The sequence below is a fragment of the Aptenodytes patagonicus genome, chromosome 3 (assembly GCF_965638725.1).
Source record: "Aptenodytes patagonicus chromosome 3, bAptPat1.pri.cur, whole genome shotgun sequence".
Lineage (NCBI taxonomy): Eukaryota > Metazoa > Chordata > Aves > Sphenisciformes > Spheniscidae > Aptenodytes > Aptenodytes patagonicus.
In genome coordinates, this window is record NC_134951.1 from 106,649,311 (window position 1) to 106,669,310 (window position 20,000).

Consider the following 20,000-nt stretch of genomic DNA (forward strand, 5'->3'; position numbering starts at 1 on the left):
CCTTGTTCCGCAGCCCCTGCGGCACTTACGGCTACGACGGGAGGCTGAACGTGTCACCCCGGCAAGCCGGGCCCCGCAAGAACAAGCAGGGAGCCAGCCCTCCCGCCGAGGCCCGGCCGGGCCGGCTGCGCCCGCCGCTCCGCGCCCGCGGAGCGCAGCGCGGGCCGCCGCCGAGGCCGCTCGCCGTCGGGGCGTCGCGGGCGGGCGGCCCCAGCCCCGTCGCTCCCCGGCGGCGGCGGGCGGAGGGCCCGTCGCCCCTATTTCTAACGGTGTCACGTTAAAACAACTCCCGGCGAAGCCCCCCCGGCGGGCAGAGGCTCCCGCCGGGGCCGCCCGGCGCTCGGGCTGGGGGACGAGAGCGGTAGCAGCGGAGCGCCCCGGGACTCGCCCCGCTGCGCGGGGGATTTGCGGCCACCCACCGCGCTGAGGTGGCCAGCGCCGGCCCCGGGACGGGCCTCGGACCCAGGCATGGCACGGCTTGCGAGGGCGCCCCGCCGTGCGGGGCTGCCCAGCCCGGCGAGGAGCGGGCCTCTCCCGCTGCCGCGGGGGCCGGGGAGGGCAGCGGTTAAAGCAGCCCCGCGGCCCCCTCGCCCCGCACCACGGCGGCCGCGCCGTGCCGGGGCTGCCGCCTGTCGCCGTGTGCGCCCCGACGTGCCGGGCGCTGCGTCCCCGGGGGAGGCCGGCGCTGGCGGCGGCCCCGAAAAGCTTCGCCTCCCGCACCGGTGCCGGGCTCGATGGCGGGTGTTACCGGCCGCGTCTCCTCCTGATCCGCCGGCCGGGGCAGCGGCAGGGAGATTAATTTTTCATAACTCGGGAGCAGCTTCCCAGCGGCAGCTCCGGCAGCGCGACGGGGCCGTTTCGGCCGGTCCCGAGCGATTTCTTAGTGATCCGCGGTGGGTGGTTTGTCACGTTATCCACCCACCCGCGTTAGCGTCCCCGCTCCCCGCCGCGGAGGCAGCGCGGAGCCGCCAACCGCCCCGACGCGGCGGCCAGCCCGGCCCCGCCGGCGGGCGGCGGGGGAGAAGAGCCGCTGCGGGGAGCCACACGTTTCGCCCCCGCGGGCAGCGCAGGCCCCCGAGGGGGCGGGTTTGCTGCCCGTGCCGGCTCCCAAACTGTGGCCGCGGAGGGTAGCCCTCGCAGCGCGCCCCGCCGAGGGGGCTTCCGCGGCCGGCCAGTCCCGCGGGAGGCGGCGGGGCTGCCCGCACCCACGCGCGGGGCTGGGCGCCGCGGCTCTCCTCTAGTGAGACAGGTCCTTAAAGTGGAAGGGGAAGGGCGCGGAGCGGCTCCCCGCGCCGACAGCAGCAGGGCGGGCAGGGGGCGAAGCGCGGCCCGGCCCCTCGCCGCTGGCACGGAGCTGAGGCGCAAGTTTTGGCAGGGGCCGCCCGCGGCAGCCCTGCCTGCCCTCGCCCCGTCCGGGCTCTCCCCTCCACTCGGGGCTCCCTCTCCCGCCGGCCCGGGCGCCCCGCACGGCAGCCGAGAGGGGCGGGCGCGGACGGGCCCGGCGAGGCGGCGCCGTCCTTACCTGGCGCCGAGCGCCCTGCAGCGCTCCGCTGCCGTCTGTCCCTCCGCAGGACGTTATTCCCGCTCCTCAGTTTATTCCCCTGCCGCCTGCGAGCCTAAGGCTGTTTTCCTACGGGAAGCCTCGCCTCTTCGCCGGCAGCGGCCGGGCGACCCTCCGCGGCAACCGGGGCGGGGATGCGGGCGCTCCCTGCCCCGCGCCGCGGAATCCCGCGCTCACGGCGGGACAAAGCGCGCCCGGCAGGCTCTGGTCCGGATTGCAGCCCGGACCTGCTGGGAAGATCCTCTTTTGGTTTTTTCCCCCCAAAAAGATTTTTCGCGAAGCTTTCCCGCCGGAGCCGGCCGGGAGCGGGCTGTGCTGAGCCGGGGATGGGTGCAAGCCGACCGACGCTCCGGGCGCGCGGTTCAGGGGGCCGGGGCCGGCGCCGCCCGCAGCGAATACCCGGGTCTCGGCACCGCCGGTTGTTCCGCGCGCCGCAACCTGACGCTCGTTTCCGTGTTTATTTTCTGCCTCGCACGTGGAAAGCGACCCGCGGGGCTCCCGCTCACAGCCCCGCGGTGCGCGGCAGAACCGCCGCCCCTGCGCGCCCCCGACGGGCGCCGGCCGGGAGGGGGGCGGCCGCCGACCCGTTTCTCTTAAAGTTTGTCACCCGCGTGGGGGCAGGGCCCGCGAGCGGGGTTTTGCTTCACCGCCCCGATGCTTAACGCGTGGAAGACGCGCACCCTGGGGCAGCAGCCGCCGCGCCCCGCCGGTCCTCCGCGGACGCCTTCCCGCGTGGAAAACTTTCCCGCGTGGGGCACCGCGGAGCATCCCCCGCCCCCGCGGGGATGACTTTCCTAAAGTTTCTTCCCCCCCCACCCCCCCCACCCCCGCGGGGCGGCTTTTGTCCGCCCCTCGCCCGCGCGCGGCGGGGGGGCGGGGGGGGGGGAGGCCGCCCCGTCGGGTCGCGGCTGCCGGCCCTCCCGCCCCGTGTCCGCTCGCCCCCCTCCCCCCCGCCCCCCCCCGCAGGTGCGCGGTCGCCGCCACCTTCCCGCGGGGGCGGGGCGGCCCCTCCCCCCCCCCCCCGCTCTCCCCTCTCCTCTCTCCCCGCTCCTGCCAAGTTCTCCCCGTCCCCCCCGTCCGTCCCAAGGAGCCTCCCGATTGGGCGCCGGGCCGGGCTCACGTCACTCCGAGCGTGACGTCTAGTCTTCCTGTTTCCTTCAGCTGTGTCTTAAAGTAAATCTTGTGGCGGTGCGGAGCGCTCGCTCGGCTCGGCCAGCCCTGCCCAGCCCAGCCCTGCCCCGCGCCCCGCCACGCGCCGCTCCGCGCCACTCCGCCCCCGCGCCGCTCCGCTCCGCGCGCGCAGCCCCGCGGCCGCTGCCCTCCCGCACGCACTCGCCCTCCCTCGCCCGATTATCATATTCATCGGCGGCGGGGGCTCGCCGGCCGCGCGCGCGTGTCCGTGTCGGCGTGTCTGTGCGTGTGCGCGCGTGTGCGGGGCGCGTGTGGTGTGTGCATGTGCGTGTGCGTGTCTCCCTTTCTCTCTTTCCACCGGCAAAAAAAAAAGAGGCTCAGTTTCGTCGCCGTTGCACGGAGTAAGTACCCGCTCCCTCTCCGCGCCCCCGCCGTCCCTCCCCGCTTTTTCGGCCTTTTCGGGTCTGTCTTTTTTTTTTTTTTTTTTTTTTTTTTTTTTTAAATTCGCACTTGCTTGGGCTGCTTTAAATGGTCCGGGGCGGGAGGGGGGGGTGGGGGGGTGGCGGCGGTGGGGGCGGAATGAAACCCCCAGCAAAATACTGATCGCCGTTGTCAAACCTCTGCTTCTTTTTCCAGGGGGCAAAATTGCAATGACTTTATTAGCTGAGTAGTTTTAATTGCCCGGTAGATAAAGCGGTAAGGATTTGTAAGCGCCGAGCCCGATGGAGCGCTCACCGTAGCCTGCCCAGGGCTGAAGAGTAAGTGACCTGCTCGTTGTTAGGTGATCCTCCCCCCCTTCCCCGTCGCTCGCTCCCTGCCACCTTTTGTGGAGCGGTCTTTATTTTGTTCCGTGGGCTGGAGGGCAGTTTTGCGGGGACGGAAAAGGCAGTCGGTATTTGGCTTCTTTTTGTTGTTCCCAGCTTCCTCCTCCCCCCTTCCCCGCCGAAGTTCCCCATCCCCTGCTTTAAACTCCCGCTCCGGTCCTCTGAGCCTCCTCTTTGTCCTGTTTATTATAGCTGCCTTTCTTTTTGTCTCTTCCAATTTGCTTGTCATTTGCATGTCGCTAGTTCTCCTTTTTAACCCAAACCGGGAAGGGCAGGGACTTTTTATTCTCACTCTTCTTATCCTCGCAATTACTTTTTCATTTCCAAGGGCGGGACGAGCTGCGAATTGTGGAAATGTATAGAAAATGGGATTTGAGTGGTAGGTGGCGAGCACATGAGAAGAGACCGAGCGCAAGTCGCGGGATAAGAGCCTTGATCTGGGGGAAAGATTAGGATTATTGGTACTTTCTGTTTGGTTGGTTGTTGTTTGTTTTTTCTTCGGGGGGGGGTGTGTGTGTGTGTGTTAATTTTTTCTTAGCCTTTGATGGAGGTCTTTCTCGGCCTTTTTCATTTTCCGCGTATCGGCTGAGTGACCCGGAGCACTTTGCCATGTGTTTAAACGGAGTTGAAGCGCGGGAGGGAACGGTGCTGGGGGGCGTGGGGGCTGCGCGGCGGGGGCGCGCAGGGCTCTGTTGGGGGGTGAGCGGCCCGGGATCGGGGGGGGGGGGCACCGAAAACGCGGGGCCCGAGGGGCAGCCGGGGCACGGCTCTCCGGCACCGGGCACTCCGCGGGGGCGGAGCGGGGCCGCCCTGGGGTCCGCGCGTCTTTGCGGGGGGGGGGGGGGAAGGGGGGGAGGGGGGAGAAAGTTGCGCGTATCCCCCGCGGTCGCTTGGCGGCCGGCGAGGGCAGAGCCGCCGGGGGCCGGGGCAGGTGCGCGGGGCGCGGGCAGGTGCGGGGCGGCTGCGGGGCGCGGGGGGTCCCGGCCGCCGCCTCCCCGTGCGGCTGGGACGGGCGGCGGTGCCGGAGAGAGCCGGGGTGGCGGGGGCAGCCGTGGGAAGCGAGCCGGTAAAAAAGCGTCTGCGCGCCCGAAAGGCGCGTCCGAGGTGGGACGGAGCTCTCGGAGGGGTCGGTGTCACCTACGTGTGCCCCGTCCGCGGAAATGGGAGATACGGGGGATTTTAACTCCGTATCTTTGACGGAGTAGGAGGTGTCAGCCACGGCTGGCAGGGGAGACGGCTGCAGAGCAGAGGTGCCCTCGAATGTCGGGCAAAAGTTCCCCGGGCGAGGATTTGGAAACCCGCTGGTTTCCCGCAGGTCCCGAGCGCTGGCGGGGAACGCCGCGGTGCTTCTGGCTGCGCGGCGAGTGTCGCCCCAAAACCCTCACCCGGGTGCGGGGACGGGCGGGGGGCACGTGGAAGCGCATCCGCGGCCGTCGCCCGGTGGCGGAAAGGTCCGGTGTTGTGAAATGCGGGGCACAGAAAGGCGGCTGTGTCACCGCGAGGTGTGAAAGCTCAGATTATTTGTCACTTCCATCGTCTGCAGAGGTTTGGCAGCTCGCGGGATGAATTGGACGGAGGCAGTCTCCTTGCCCGTAGATTTGCATGTGGCACGTACCCTTTATGTCGTCTTCTCGCAGTTTTTCTGTGAGTTGCCGTCAATCACGTAAAGTTTACGACCGCGGCAGCTCGTTTTGCATTTATTTTATCTGCTTTTTGTCCAGAGCTTACCTTTAACAGCGATATCACATACTGTGAAATGTGTATTAATACTCAAGGGTAGACAGGGTATCAACATTTCATGAGTTGATCTGTGATAAAAAGTACAACGTATATACTTTTCGCTAACAGCTCCCTGTTAAATTATTCTGTAAAGTGTCTTACGTTCGCTGAATGGCACTGTCAGTATATGCGGTTAACTTTCCTGCCAGCTGAACTCCAAGGCCTCTCAGTTTATATGACTTGTCTTTTTTACGATCGGTTGGTAGATCAAGATAGTCGTAAGAATGGTCACATTTTGGAATTGGAGTTTGATTTGATTCAGGGCAGAATTGTAAATACTGCAATTGGTACTCTCCAAATCATGATTTATTCTGTCTCAAAGTGCAGCCTAACTGCTAGATTAACTAATTCAAGAATTGTGATTTAACGACATCATGTAGCACGGAAAAAAAAATCTTGGAAAACTTGGGCTGAGTTGGTAGTAGGAATCTTGCGAGCGTTTCAGTATTGTCTCTGCACAGAGACCATGTGAGTTATTTTCTTCACGATCAGCGAAATAACAAGGACCAAACTGGCTTGAGAGGAGGAAAATGTTTTCAATTTTCTACCTTGAGCAGCTCGATTTCTTTTTCTCATTCAAAGAATCTGTTTCCTCAAGCAGTGCCGAGCACGGATGCGCGATGGAGGGCCGTGCATCTCCCCAAAATAAAGGCCTGAACTAATGAGATGCCGAATCCCTTCTGTTAGTGAGCTGTGTCAGTCCTCCCTGCAGTCGATTTGCATTGAGGATGTTTGGCATTCACGGGCATTGCTGAATACCTTGCTGGATTGGGCCCTGGGTAGCACCAGGTTCATAAAACGAGGGTGGCTTTTTTCTTTGAGGCTAAAGAGCAGGTAGTGTAATTTTGAAGTAAATCAGGCTCTAATTTTTACTTCTCCTTATGGAGAAATCCTAATGAAGTAGTTGTTACTGCACAAATAGTTGCTCGTCGTTTCTGCCTTGTTTCAAATTCTTTGATTAGACGTCTCAGCTAAGGGAGTTAGATAACCCCCTTCTCCCAAGAAAACTTGTGTCAGAGCCGTACAAAAAGGTCGTACTTTCTCATTAGAGGCTAACGTGATTTTAGCACTGAACAGACCTATGGTGAATAGATGTAATCTGTTCTTCGGATTTTAGCTGTGGTTTTGTGCGTGAAATGCTGTTGACTGGAATAATTTTCATCCTGCGCTTCCTGGCTGATTCTGGCAAAGCCATACCCCGTGTAGCGCTTTAGAGTGAAAGATCTAAATATTTCTATTAGCAGAAGCGTGTTAAATTTCTTGTGTGGTGTTGGCATAACGGGCTGACATGAAGCAGGCAGACGCTGGACCAAAGAAAGTAGTCGGCTTGTGAAAAGATAGGAGCAATTTCAGCTCCATAAACTGATATCTCCTTGAATTCACCCATGAATATTCGTCAAGTTTAGCACCTTACTGCTGCGTATTTAAGGGCTGTTTAGGTTAGGCTAGGGTCCTTCAGAGTGGCTGAGGAGGGTGAGTTTGAATTTACATCTCCTTTGTATCTCGTAGGTGTATGAATTAATCTAGGAGAAAATGGTCAGCGTCTTTGGAGATCAAGATGAGTTAACAAAATTGATTGCAGAAACTGATTTATTTGTAATGAGTGCAGTTAAATACCTGACATCATATTCCTTTCTAAAGACCGTTCTAGCCAAAGGTTTGGTAACAGTAACTCTTGGATACCTAGAAATTAATCTGTTTCCGGTTAAAATGTCAATGCATATCAAATGGATATGAAATAAACCCGGCTGTAGCTGCTGTGCTGTTAAGAGGTTATTCATAGCTACATTTTAATCATATCTCCTCAAACAAAAGTTTTGAAAGTAAATTTGTAAATAAAATACTGCAAGCTATGTTTATGGGTGGACTTAGAACGTGCTGAGGGCCTTGGTATGATTTTTAGTTACATGGGCACGGAAAATACTCGGTTTCTGAGAAAGCCGCATCGTGCGAGTTGAGGCTCGAGATGTGGAGGGTAAATTTAACATAAACTACACTTGGCATGCAAAGAGTGTCAAAAGTCATGTGTAAAGCAAATATAACCTTCACAAATTTAAAACTCTGTAACTCGGAAAGAAATGATGCTTCTCAAGATTTCTACGTAGATCTTGACAACCTGAGCGCTCTCTCTAGCTATATGTTTCTGGATAGCTGTACAGAGACGTTAGATGTATGAAATACAGTTTTGAGACAATGTGCAGCCAAAGTACCGGTACTACGTAAAGGACACAAACTTCTTAAATACGTTTCCCCCCCCCCCAAGAGTTCCCTATTTATCCAGTTCTGATCAGTATCAAAGTCTGCCTTCGTGGCTGGGATTTTGCATCCCGCTGAACGTGCCATTCCACTTCCCTTGAGGTGTGAATTGGTTTTGGTCCTCCGAGACCAAAATGTTAACCGTCTGTTCAGCATTCATTCTGTTTTGTCAGGCTAAAGTAGAACTATTTCTCGTATTTAAGCCGAAAGGCACATAAGCCTTAAAGCTGGCGGTCTGTAGGCTCGGGATAACACCAGGGCAAATGGGAGACGTTGCTTAATACCCAGGTTAAGTGTACGGTAACTCCCATGCTTTCAGCTTCCAGCGGGGGAAGGAGGGGGCATCGCTCCGGAGCACCTCCTGCCGCATGTTTGCGGTGGCAGGAATGGGCTGGCGAGCAGCTGCTGGTACGGGGGCTCGGGGAGAGGAAAATGGACGCTGGGGAGGAAGGATGCGTGGCAATGACCTTCCAACCTGGCGCAGGACAGCCTATTTCCTGAGCTGCTGACTCAAGGGTACAGCAAGCCCTCCCCATGCGTGTCCTTGGTTGGGATTGGGCAAGAGAGAGGGAAACAGTGGTCAGGCACCTCAAATTTGCTGGGAAACGTGCAAAACTTGAAACCTGACATGAGGTTTTTGGTGTGAGTCTGGGAACTTATTGCTGGATCTCAATCAAGCATAGCTTGACTACAGAAAAGGAAGGAAAAGCATGAAGGTTTTCAGTGTTGGTGGGTTGTTTTTTTTTCCTATTGGCAAGTATTATCTTTACGGAGAATGCCTTTGGAATATCTTGCGTGCAGTAAGCAAGAGCTCTTTCGGTTATCTTGCAATTAGTTTATATCGCTTTCAAATGAACACCACTAGACTGAAAGGTCAACCTTGACCCTGGTTTATTCTGTGCCAGTATCGCCTGCTTAAAATCTCCCGTGGTGGTCGCCCCTTTGCACCCCCTAAGGACTTGGCCGTTTATTTACAAAAACAACCCTCCTGAAATCCCAACTCCTCAGATTTATTTTAGTTGAAGACCTAATTGTAAGAGCCTGATTCTGCCCCCTGAAAAACTCCATTTGCATTAATTGAGAGAAAGCAGGAGACAGTCGTTTACAACACATACTGCCCAGCAGGGCCTGATCCTACCACTCGCACGTAACAGGATTTTGGTATCCCTGGACTCCATGGGAGTTGCTTGCAGGGTGGGATGCTACCTGGTGTGCAGGTGGTAGAATTCGGCCCCTGCAACAGAACTCCTTGTTATTTTATTATTCTCATGAGGTCTCCAAACTTCACTTGCTTAATGTGCTTCTTGACAAGGAATGATCTCAGAAGGCAGTGTCCTGATAGCAGCGTAAGGCTCTGGGTTTCCCATCTGAATTCGTGACTTTTTTTTTTTTTTATCATTCTTTGCTTTCCTGTATGCAAGGAGCCAGTACTGTAAACAAACATCACGTCCCTTGCATAATTGTCTCTGACACTAAATCTCTGAAAATTCTTTTAGTACATCCAGAATACGTGGGCAAAAGCTGCAGAATAAACATAATGTTTCTAAGTATTAAAAGCGCTTTTTTTTTTTTCATGCTGGTTGCAAACTAAGCAACTGATTTTACAGATTATTTCATGCTGAAATTATGCCTATTTGCATGGATAGTCATTCTTTAAAACTAGCCACAGATGCAGTCCTAGGGAGCACGTAGATGTTTTTACAGGTGAACCGAAAGAGATGGGAGCAATTCCAAAAAGTCTGCATGCTGCCTTTGGCAATATACCCTGTTATTGTGAAGATTGTGCTCTGTTAAGCAAATGTAAAGTTTAATATTAGATAAGCGTCGCATGAAAAATATTTTAATTTTCCTCAGTGTTAAATTTTAAGAAACAGGAAAGAGCGTCTAGTGCTTTATGTGCAATGTGAGTTTAGCATCACTAGTTAATAAGTCACAAATTATGTCAAGAGCCTTTTACAAAATGCAAGGAAGTGTGTTATCTTTTTATGCTGTGTTCCTGGGAAACAATGAGAGTTCATATAAAGAGAAGGTATCTTCCTTTCTCACGCAGCTGATTGATGTTATTTCTTTCATCTTTCTGTATTTTTTCTCATCTTTTCTGCATGTCACAGGAAATAAGATTCGGTGTATTCAAAATATTACGTGTAAGAAGGGCTTCACTGGGCGTTTGAGATACTGTTCTTGGAGATTTTTCTAAAGCAGAGAGATGTGACACTGAACATGCCTCGTTTCTGCTATGCAAAAAATTTAACGTCATGTATTTTAGTGTACGAAATACAAAATCTTCAGCCTTTGGTAGCGGGGCTTGGAGAATGTAAGTTAAGAAAAGGGAAGGAATGTATGGGGAATTGAAAACACTGTCATGGCTAGTCACTGGTACATACGAGGCTATGTTAGCGAACTACATTTTGGCCTTTTTTTGATCAAATCTCTGTAAATATTATAATCCTGACCATAAAATATTTTAATGCATTTTTGCTTTGCTGAATAAATGTTTCCCTAATGATTTAAGAGAGGGTTTTTTTTTCCCCCAGTGTAAGCCTAAATGTGTCTGTGATTTCTTTGCCTTTCACGTACACATACACTATCCTACCTACAATTAAGGGAAAGTTGTTGTTTTGACCTTCGAATGTTTATTTACCAGTTTCATCTCTCTTTAAAAAGCAAAACTACAATTACCGTTTTTACATTGCAATTGAATTTTTTTAATCCAAATTTTATACAATTTCTTGTTTTAACAATAAATCTTAAATAAGGAGTACTTTCATCTTCTTTTGTAACATGTATCTCAATGCCCTAAATTTAATCAATTGGTTGTCAGAGGCTGTGTTCTTCTAATCTACTCTTTCTTCTGAAGATAAACAGTATCATTTTAGGCATTTGTGCAAGAGAATCATATTACTGGTGCTTAAGCAGTTTTTGCTTTTTTAAATCTTAATCCATCTTAAACCAGTGGAGCAGAAATATTTAAAAATGTTTCATTTCAAGCAGAGTGCATAATAAATTGCAATAATTGTAATGTGCCATAAATCCCAGAGCCTATGCATTTTGCATTTTATTCAGGATTGAGGTCAGGAAATTTGGAGAAATTTAAAGAAAATGATTCATCAGTCCTTTTGTTCTGTTGGCCAGGGTCCCAGGATTCTTGAGCTGAGCCCAGCTGACAAGCTTTTGAAGATGGCACAATAACAGTCCAGTGATGCCTGACCATGACAGCACAGCCCTCTTAAGCAGGCAAACCAAGAGAAGAAGAGTTGACATTGGAGTGAAAAGGACGGTAGGGACAGCATCTGCATTTTTTGCAAAGGCAAGAGCAACGTTTTTTAGTGCCATGAATCCCCAAGGTTCAGAGCAGGATGTCGAGTATTCAGTGGTGCAGCATGCAGATGGGGAAAAGTCAAATGTACTCCGCAAGCTGCTGAAGAGGGCGAACTCATATGAAGATGCCATGATGCCTTTTCCAGGAGCAACCATAATTTCCCAGCTGTTGAAAAATAACATGAACAAAAATGGTGGCACGGAGCCCAGTTTCCAAGCCAGCGGTCTCTCTAGTACAGGCTCAGAAGTACATCAGGAGGATGTATGCAGCAACTCTTCAAGAGACAGCCCCCAAGAGTGTCTTTCCCCTTTTGGCAGGCCGACTATGAGCCAGTTTGATGTGGATCGGTTATGTGACGAGCACCTGAGAGCTAAACGCGCCCGGGTTGAGAATATAATTCGGGGTATGAGCCATTCCCCCAGCGTGGCATTAAGGGGCAATGAAAACGAAAGAGAAATAGCTCCGCAGTCTGTGAGTCCCCGAGAAAGTTACAGAGAAAACAAACGCAAGCAAAAGCTGCCGCAACAGCAGCAGCAGAGTTTCCAGCAGCTGGTTTCGGCGAGGAAAGAGCAGAAGCGAGAGGAGCGCAGACAGCTGAAGCAGCAGCTGGAGGACATGCAGAAGCAGCTGCGCCAGCTGCAGGAGAAGTTCTACCAGATCTATGACAGCACCGACTCCGAAAATGATGAAGATGGCAACCTGTCGGAAGACAGCATGCGCTCCGAAACCATGGATGCGAGGGCCGGCGACTCTGTCGGCAGGTCGGACAACGAGATGTGTGAGCTGGACCCGGGGCAGTTCATCGACCGGGCGCGGGCCCTCATCCGAGAGCAGGAGATTGCGGAGAACAAGCCGAAAAGAGAAGGTCCCAAGGACAAGGAGCAAGGGCCAAATGCCTTCCACCCCGAAGGCAAACATTTGGCCGAGACGCTGAAGCAGGAGCTGAACACCGCCATGTCGCAAGTTGTGGACACGGTGGTCAAAGTTTTCTCGTCCAAGCCCTCCCGCCAGCTTCCTCAGGTCTTCCCACCTCTCCAGATCCCGCAGGCAAGGTTCGCTGTCAACGGGGAGAACCACAACTTCCACACGGCCAACCAGCGCCTGCAGTGCTTCGGGGACGTCATCATTCCCAACCCCCTCGACACCTTCGGCAGCGTCCCCATGCCCGGCGCCACTGACCAAACTGAGGCGCTGCCCCTCGTCGTCCGCAAAAACTCCTCCGACCAATCCGCCTCGGCCCCACCGGCCGGCGGCCACCACGCCTCCCTGCACCAGTCCCCGCTCTCGGCCACCACTGGCTTCTCCACCTCCTCCTTCCGCCACCCCTTCCCACTGCCCCTCATGGCCTACCCCTTCCAGAGCCCCCTGGGCGCCCCGTCGGCCTCCTTCCCGGGAAAAGAGCGCGCCTCTCCCGAATCCCTCGACCTGACGCGGGAGACCACCAGCCTGAGGACCAAGATGTCGTCGCACCACATGAACCACCACCCCTGCTCGCCGGCCCACCCCCCCAGCGCTGCCGAGGGCCTCTCCTTGTCCCTTATAAAGTCCGAGTGCGGCGACCTGCAAGACATGTCCGAAATCTCGCCCTATTCGGGAAGTGCAATATCCTTTTCGAAAGACGAGCGATAACCCGGCGGTGGCTGGTGGGAGAGGACGAGGGGCCATGCCCGTGCCCCGGGGCTTCCCCCGGGCGCTGTGGGAGCAGGGCGCTCGTGGGGGAGCGGGCGGGGGGCTTGGTGAGGCCAAATAAAATGCCGGGTGTTGACTCACGGCGCTCCTTCAGCAACGGTGTTCATGTAAAAAAGCCAACGGCCCTACCCAAGCCTTTTAGACTGTCCCGTGGGGTCAGAAAGCGAGGCAAGCCCATGACCCGGGTGCCAGTGGGTTTCCCTGGGCCGGCAGGTCCTTCCCCAGGCAGGGAGGTGATCGAGGGGGCATCGCCCTCGGCTGAAAACCATTCAAGCCACGGCCGCCTCCTTTCCCTCCCCTGCCAGGCCAACACGTGACCCGTGTTAATGGTGTCGTGGCTGGGGCTCGCAGAGAGCCACGGTCCGGTCATCATGAGCCGTCAGCTCTCAAGCACGTAAGGGAAACAAAGCACAAAAGACACAGGTACTGATATATTCAGGCTGCATCAAGTTCTTTCCCCCACCCAGAGGTCTGTTCCTCAGCCCTTGTGCAGCTGCCTGCTATGCATGATTAACCTCTGTTCAGCCATACACAGAAATCTTTTGTCCTAACATACACAAAGCAAATTATTTTGGAAAGCTAGAGAGAACAATTAAATATAAAACTTCAGCTGTATTCAATTTACAGGACACTTCCCCTGCTTAAAAAAAAGATGATAATAAAATCTCTCTTTTTAGCTCAATAGCAGGCTTTAGTGAGGGGAAAAAATCAATCTCTGCCTTTATTTAGGCATATCCAGACATAGTAATGATCTTTTCTTTTTTTTTCCTGGAAACTAGTACTAGATTTTTAATTTTTTTTTTCTTTTTTAGCAATAACACCTCCCACTGCTTCCATCTTTTCCCCTAATGTGCTTTTTGGTCAAAAGATTTTTCTTCCAAGTACAGTCGTATTAAAAGTGAATAAAATACCATGTCTGCCCAATGCTAAAATTGAGGATTTTGCATGAAGGGTAGATTGACGTTTTTTCCCAGCTCCAAGACCCCAGCAGAAGGCAACAGCACAGGCACAGAGCCTTAGATGCAGCTAATTTCATTCCCAAGTTGATGAAAGTAACTGCGACTGAATAACTCTGCCCCTCCCTGAGTAATGGTAGAGATGCTGAGGAACTTGTCCCCTTTCCAGGGGTATCATGTGAAGGCAGATGCCCGGGGCTGTGCCCCATCGCTGGGTATCTTCTAGGCGATTAATAACTCTGGTGGTTTTAGATTAATTTAACCACATTTTCTGTAGACGTGTTAAATCCTCGAGAGGGTGCTGGCAGGGCTCGAGACCCGCTGGTTACCTAGACTTCCCATCCCTCCCGTGGCAGCGGGCACCACTGGGACAAAGGCAGGTGCTGCAGGTCCAGAGCCCATCACCACCAGTCTTGGATCTAACTTAGGTCAAGTCTGAGTGAAGAGTTGCTGCTGTCTGACCTGTATGAATAGTCCCATTTCTATAGGGGGAAGTGTTCCCGGTTTGAAAGCACCTTCCTTAGCTGTTGGAGTTTTCGAGAGCCAGCTGGTAGTGGACGTGATGTTTGAGGGACCTCTTTCCCAAAAGAAGATCTCTCTGCTGCGTTGGTAGCAGGGAAGTCTTCTCCTCGCCATATACGTTGTATGGCAAAACAGAGGAGTCGGTCTAAATCCAGCATCACTTGCAGTTACTGCCAGTTACTTTTGGAGATCCAAACTGAAAATCTCTCCTGCATATTGAAATGCAAGCTGCGATGCTTGGAAAGCAGTCCTGAGGTCAACAGGAGTGGCAGCCGAGGGCAAGGCTCAGGCCAGAGCAATTAAGTAATTTCTGCCAAACAGTACAGTGGCATACTAATTGTTTTTGTATAAACGTAGTTCTCCCATCCTGGGAGAGGAGTGAGCAGAAGTGAAAAATGCCAAGCGTGTGAACTAGGAGTGGTTCCGGGGCCGCACGTGATCCTCTCCACCCATGGAGCATCTCTCCCTCGCCCCTGCCGTTTCTCCCCCTTTCCCCTGCTCAGTTGCACTGGCGGTCGCTAACGGAGCTCGTTGCTTCTGCTGAAACAGGGGTGCGAGAGTCCCCCGCCGCTCCCAGGCTTAGCCGGGGGAAACGCTGAGTGGAGTGACTCCCTTCCTCCTCCCTTGCCTCACTTCTTCCCCCGCCATTGTGAAAGGCCCACCTAGACGCTATGGCAGGCTGCAGTTTGGTCTGGGTTTAGATACAGACCTGTTGGGACAAAGAGGTTTATTAAAGAGCACTTCTACACAACGTGCACCCTGGTATACGGCGCAGCTGTGGGGATGGATGTTTTTTTCTAGCAGCGGCTTGTTTGTCCAGGTAGCTTGCAGTTTCCAGGGAAAGGTGCAGTACGGAGGTTGGTTTGTTTGTGGTCAGTTCTGTTGTGGCACTTTTATTTTACATGGTTGAATGTGCATATATAGGGAATATATTTCTTGAGAGAAGCAGGTCTTTCTTCCGTGCAGAAAGCAACATCTGTTTTCCCGCACAATACAGCCAGGATGAGAACATAAGACTAGCTGATACAGCCAAGTTCAGGTTTTAGTAGTAGGCTAAAACACTGAACCGGCCTGGGTTTTGGTTTTTTGGGTTTTGTTTTTTGCCTTTTTTTTTTTTTTTAAACCACCGCCTGGAAAATGTATCTGATCGTTCTTTGCTGACTTGCAGACGGAAATAGTTAATGTTTGCGTATGTTGCTAAACAAGATAAGATGCACCTGCAGCATGAATTCCCATCTTGGTCATGAATGCAGTCTCTATCTTTGCAAACTAATCTGTTTAATCAAATACTAAGTTTTATTCAAATTCCAAAAGAAACAGACAGCGAATTGTTTTTCTGCATGCTCTTCCTTTGTCATGCATCCTCTTTGCATCTCAAGAAAAATAGCCTTGTTCAGTCCCAAAACATTTGCGTAGATCAAAACTGAAGCACAGCAGTAGTTAGTGTGCTGTTAAGACATCCGTAAAGGTGAAGAAGTTGAGCGTGCTCTCCCTGGCAGGAGGGCTTTAAAACAGTAGTGAAACTTTCTACAATTTATTTCTTTTTAAACAGAATTCCAATCCAACTGGAATGAGTTTCACAGTCCCAATATATGAAAGCTATAATTAGTGAATTACAACATTTTGAAATGAGGAGTTATTACATCTGACTAGAATTAAACTAATTAAACTTACAAAAAAATGAGCGATTGTACAGCAAGCTGGATAACTCTGTGCTGTTGATAAAACCTGGGGGATGAACGAATACTTTCCAGCCAGCCCGTTCTTTGAAGGGTCTTGAAGATGCTCTGAGATACAGCGATTTGGAGCTTTGCTGATTAAAAGCACCTGAGGTGTAACCTAAGGAGCAGCTTGGCTTTGCTAGTGCAGATTTTCTACCTGATGCAGCCTATTCTTACCTCTTTCCTTCAGCTCAATACATGCGTGGGCTAGAAGAGCCTGTTAGAGCATTTGTGGGAGCTCGGGCTGAGAGTAACAGGAGTGAAAGAGCACCACGGAAAAATATTTTTGCAAAAGAGGAGCGTTACCTGGGAGGATTGAAGTGCGAATGAGTCAAATGCTGCGCAGTGCCACCCCTGTGCTTCTCCAGTTAAAACACACAGGAGCGTGTGTTTTATGTGTATATGTTTCGTTGCCAGTCTTTCACTTCCTATTTCTTAGCGTTTTGCCTTTTTGCTGCTGGTGCTGTGTTAGGTGAGGCTACGTTGTACTGTGTAAACGCACGATGCTGAGACTCTCAGGTTGTTTGAACACCGCTTTAGGTTCAGCTGCAGTACACTGTTCCTCTGATCTTTTATGTTCCCGAGCAGATGTCTTTCATTAATTTATGGATTTATCATCTTTTCTTTCTCTCCTTTTTTTTTTTCTTTCCTTTTTTTTTTTTTTTTTTTTACACCTGGCAGCTGGCTCAAGTTTCAGCAGTTATTGTCTATTTTGCATTACCCATAGAATTGAATGTCATCTGTCTTCACAAAGCTATAGCTAAGAGAATTGAGGCAAGCCACACGAGCTGCTGGGACAGAGCTTGTTTGCGTTCCATTCGGCACCCCTCCTCCCTTTACCTCCTTAATATTTATTTGTGCTCGTTTTCTTTCCTGGCCTTGAATGGGGCTTAGCTCGTGTTCAGTACAGCTGTATGTTTACTGAATCTATTTCATCATGAGTCATTGTGCGTGTGTAAGTATCCTGGAAACAGCTAGTGCTTTCTTGGAAGAACAGTTGCTTTTCAGCCCAAGCACTTAAAAAGGAAATTAAGCAATTGGTCAGTTCAGTTTTTTCTGAAATAGCAATGAGTTATCTAATTCTTAGCTCTTAAGTCTGTCATTATCTATTTTTTGCTAGATTATTACAGATCATATCTTTTATCACAGTAAAGCGTTAACCTTAGGCTCAAGATATACAGATTTGTTGCCTATTTGATATCGCTTTAAGGCTGCCAAGTGCTTAAGAACAAGTATAATTTTAATAAAAAATGGATTTCTGGGAATTTGAGTCTCAGAACATCTTTTAATACGTTTCATTCAATATCAAGATCCTCTGGCATTAGAGCAGAAAATATTTAAAAATCCTAAATGCAGAAGGAATCCAAATGCTTAGACAACTGTCTAATATGCTTAAATCCAGAAATACGAGAGCTTTTTTTGAAAGTTTAAGTCCATCTTTGAGCTTGCATTGGAAGAGCATATACGCCAAACCCGATATTAACATGTTGTCAGCCTCAGAGGAATTGCAAATTAAGGAGACTTAGGATTTTTTTTTTTTTCTTTTACTTATTGGAGTTCCCTTTGGATCCCCACTTTGCTGAAAGGATCGCGTAACAAAATGGATTTCTGGCGTAGAAGTTTTGATTTGTCTAAAACTCTTATCACTAAGCAATAGGTGACAGCTTGCTACTATTATTTCACTTACGTATTTTGACAGATGGCACTGCAGAGTGTAATGCTCTTTTAGACTTCTCTATCAGTCTAATGGAGGTAACTGGAGGTTCTTTCAACTCTTCTCTTGGCACAAGAAGTATGTCAGTCATAAATTATCTTCTTTGTAATCATTAAGCATCTAAAACAAAATGCAAGTTCAGCTGAGCCGTTTTCCGTGTACTTCCCGATAATAAGAGGTTTTTAAACTAACATTGTCAATGACTCTTTTTTTTTTAAATGCTACATTCTTCCAATCTAAAAATGAACATTGTAGCTGAAATAAAGGGAGAGGGTTTCAGCAGATTTCACGAATTAGAGAAGAAGGGATTCTGCTGAAAAAGCCTAGCTAATCATCAGTAGCCTGCTGATAAAAATCAGTCTGGGTTTCCCGTCTCGAGGCCTGGAATGAGAAGTTCTGTGCTGACGTGCGCCTGGCCGTAAGGTGGAAGAGGCACCTTGGCTGCAGCGCATCTGTCAACTTGGTTGACCTTCCCCCACCATAAGGTGTGAACCGAGTGAAATTTTCAACAATTGTGTTTAGGAGAAACAGTCCTTAGAGAAGCTTCTGGGAAGAACCCTTAATTGACCTTGTGGGGGCCACATTGATTTTCTCCACGTGCATCTTCATTTCTGATAAATTATAAAGCCATTAATTTGCTGAGGAAATGGCAGGGCCAGCCTGCGGCACAGATGTGACCAGAGCCGTCCTAGCACGCAGTACACAAAAGAGAGCCAAGAAGCTGGGAGAAAAATCAGCAAGCCGAGATTGTTATGGTTAGCTTCGCATTCCCTTGGGAACTCTTTTAGTTGCTTCTGTTTACAGATCTAAAAGGTAATGATGTTTCCAGGATAAATAGGCTGCCTTATAGGGTAAGTGGCCATTTATTGATCGGCTAGCCCGCATTTATCGATTCGTTAGCCCCAAATACAGCTTCGTTCTCCGAGGAGTTAACTGTGTAAATCAGGAGGCGACAAGTTCGTGGCGGGGGGATTGAGCGGCAGAGGGGCTCTGCCTATTACAAATTTCGCTTTGATTTGCACAGCAGCCACTGGAGCAAAGCAACAGCAGGATTAGAGAGAGTTACTCAAGATGTTAAAATTTATCGACACAAATGAAACAGGTGAAACGTACTGCCCGTATAAAACATTGCTCAGAATGATAAAGCGCCTCCGGTTGTCTCACATGCATTAGCTGTATTTCGTGCAAGTGGCACAAGATTGAGAGAAAAAGAGACTTTAGCTGGAATTGCAAAGGAGAGGGAGAAAAGCTTCCGATAAGTTTTCTGCGGCACATGCTTCGTGCATTTGTTTCCTTAGCAACAAGTGAACATACATATGGTACACAAGCCGTAAACTTGCAAGATTCCCGAGCCCCAGCCCCAAAACTGATAGGAAATACAGGGTTTAAGTTACATGGCCTCGCATCCCTCCTTTAGCTATTTTGCAGAAAATTACAGGGCAGCGATTTAAATGTTAGTATTTTCTCCTGTAGTCTGGGGAACTGTAGAGTATTTAAGGTGGCACTTCGCTAGTACGTTCAGAAACGGCTTTCTCAAGAACAGCGTTTTCCTTTACTAATTCAATCCTACATGCAGGAAGGCTTGTCACCGAACCACTTGAAAAAGGCCAAGCTCATGTTCTTTTACACCCGGTACCCAAGTTCCAATATGCTGAAAACCTACTTCTCGGACGTAAAGGTAAGAAAACCTCTTTCCCTCCCCCCTCCTTACTGCATGCTATATTTGCTCATGAAATGGTATCATGTTATCGTATGAGAGATTAATAATATTTCTGGGTACACAAAGGTTACAGCTGACTTTACTCACTTGTTCTTCCTGTTGAGGTGTACCCTGCTTGTGCCTAGACGAGGAAAGGGGATGTTTTTAAATTAAAAAGAAAAAATCATTGAAATTTTACAGCAAAGTAAGAACAATTATTACAGTAAATTGAACAGTTTTCATTATACATATCCTATTAAAAAAAAGAGATTTCTGTGGTGGTAGAAATGTACTTCCAAGAACATTTTGGAGCAGTTCTCAAGTGCTCCCTTATTGTTTCATTTCGGTTGGTTTCCTCATATTTGTGCTTACATAAGCAGAGTGTAGAATCCCTTTCTTTCTGTCAAAAAGAAACAGTACATTGAAATTCTCCATGCAGAAGCTGCTTAAAAACAAAAGTGATGATTGTCTCTTATTTACAACTTAATTTGTTGTTGATGCAGAGTACACTGAGCATAAGGAGGATGAATAAAGTGACAGATTCAGGCCACATTATTCAAATGAGGATATGAAAGCTGTCGACATACAGCTGCATCCTCCCTCATTCTACAGAATATTAGGACCTCCTGATTTTTTTTCTAAAAGTAATTGTTCCTTCACATCAACTTGATTTTCTGTTAATCATCTAAGTTTTTTTTTAAAAAAGCATAGATTGGGTTTTAATGATTATAATGGCATACATGGTGTCATTATCTAAGTAACTTTATAAACATTACATTAGCTTAAATTAGTTTGTTACATTCCCCCCTCCCGAACAAATTACAGAAAT

General features: G+C 50.5%; 1 protein-coding gene across 3 annotated transcripts in view; it reads left to right on the forward strand.

Annotated features, from left to right (window-relative positions):
* The first annotated feature begins 2,896 nt into the window (after positions 1–2,896).
* The window catches only part of PROX1 (prospero homeobox 1), a 46,681-nt gene continuing 29,577 nt past the window's right edge, over positions 2,897–20,000 (forward strand). For 2 of the 3 annotated variants that reach the window (XM_076334558.1, XM_076334560.1), the window contains exons 1-3: positions 2,897–3,093; positions 10,684–12,472; positions 19,043–19,150. In XM_076334558.1, the coding sequence (XP_076190673.1) occupies positions 10,751–12,472; positions 19,043–19,150 (1,830 nt within the window). In that variant the 5' untranslated portion in view covers positions 2,897–3,093; positions 10,684–10,750. Of the gene's footprint in view, positions 3,094–3,408; positions 3,451–10,683; positions 12,473–19,042; positions 19,151–20,000 lie in introns of those variants that run through there. The other variant, XM_076334559.1, reaches the window with a different exon arrangement.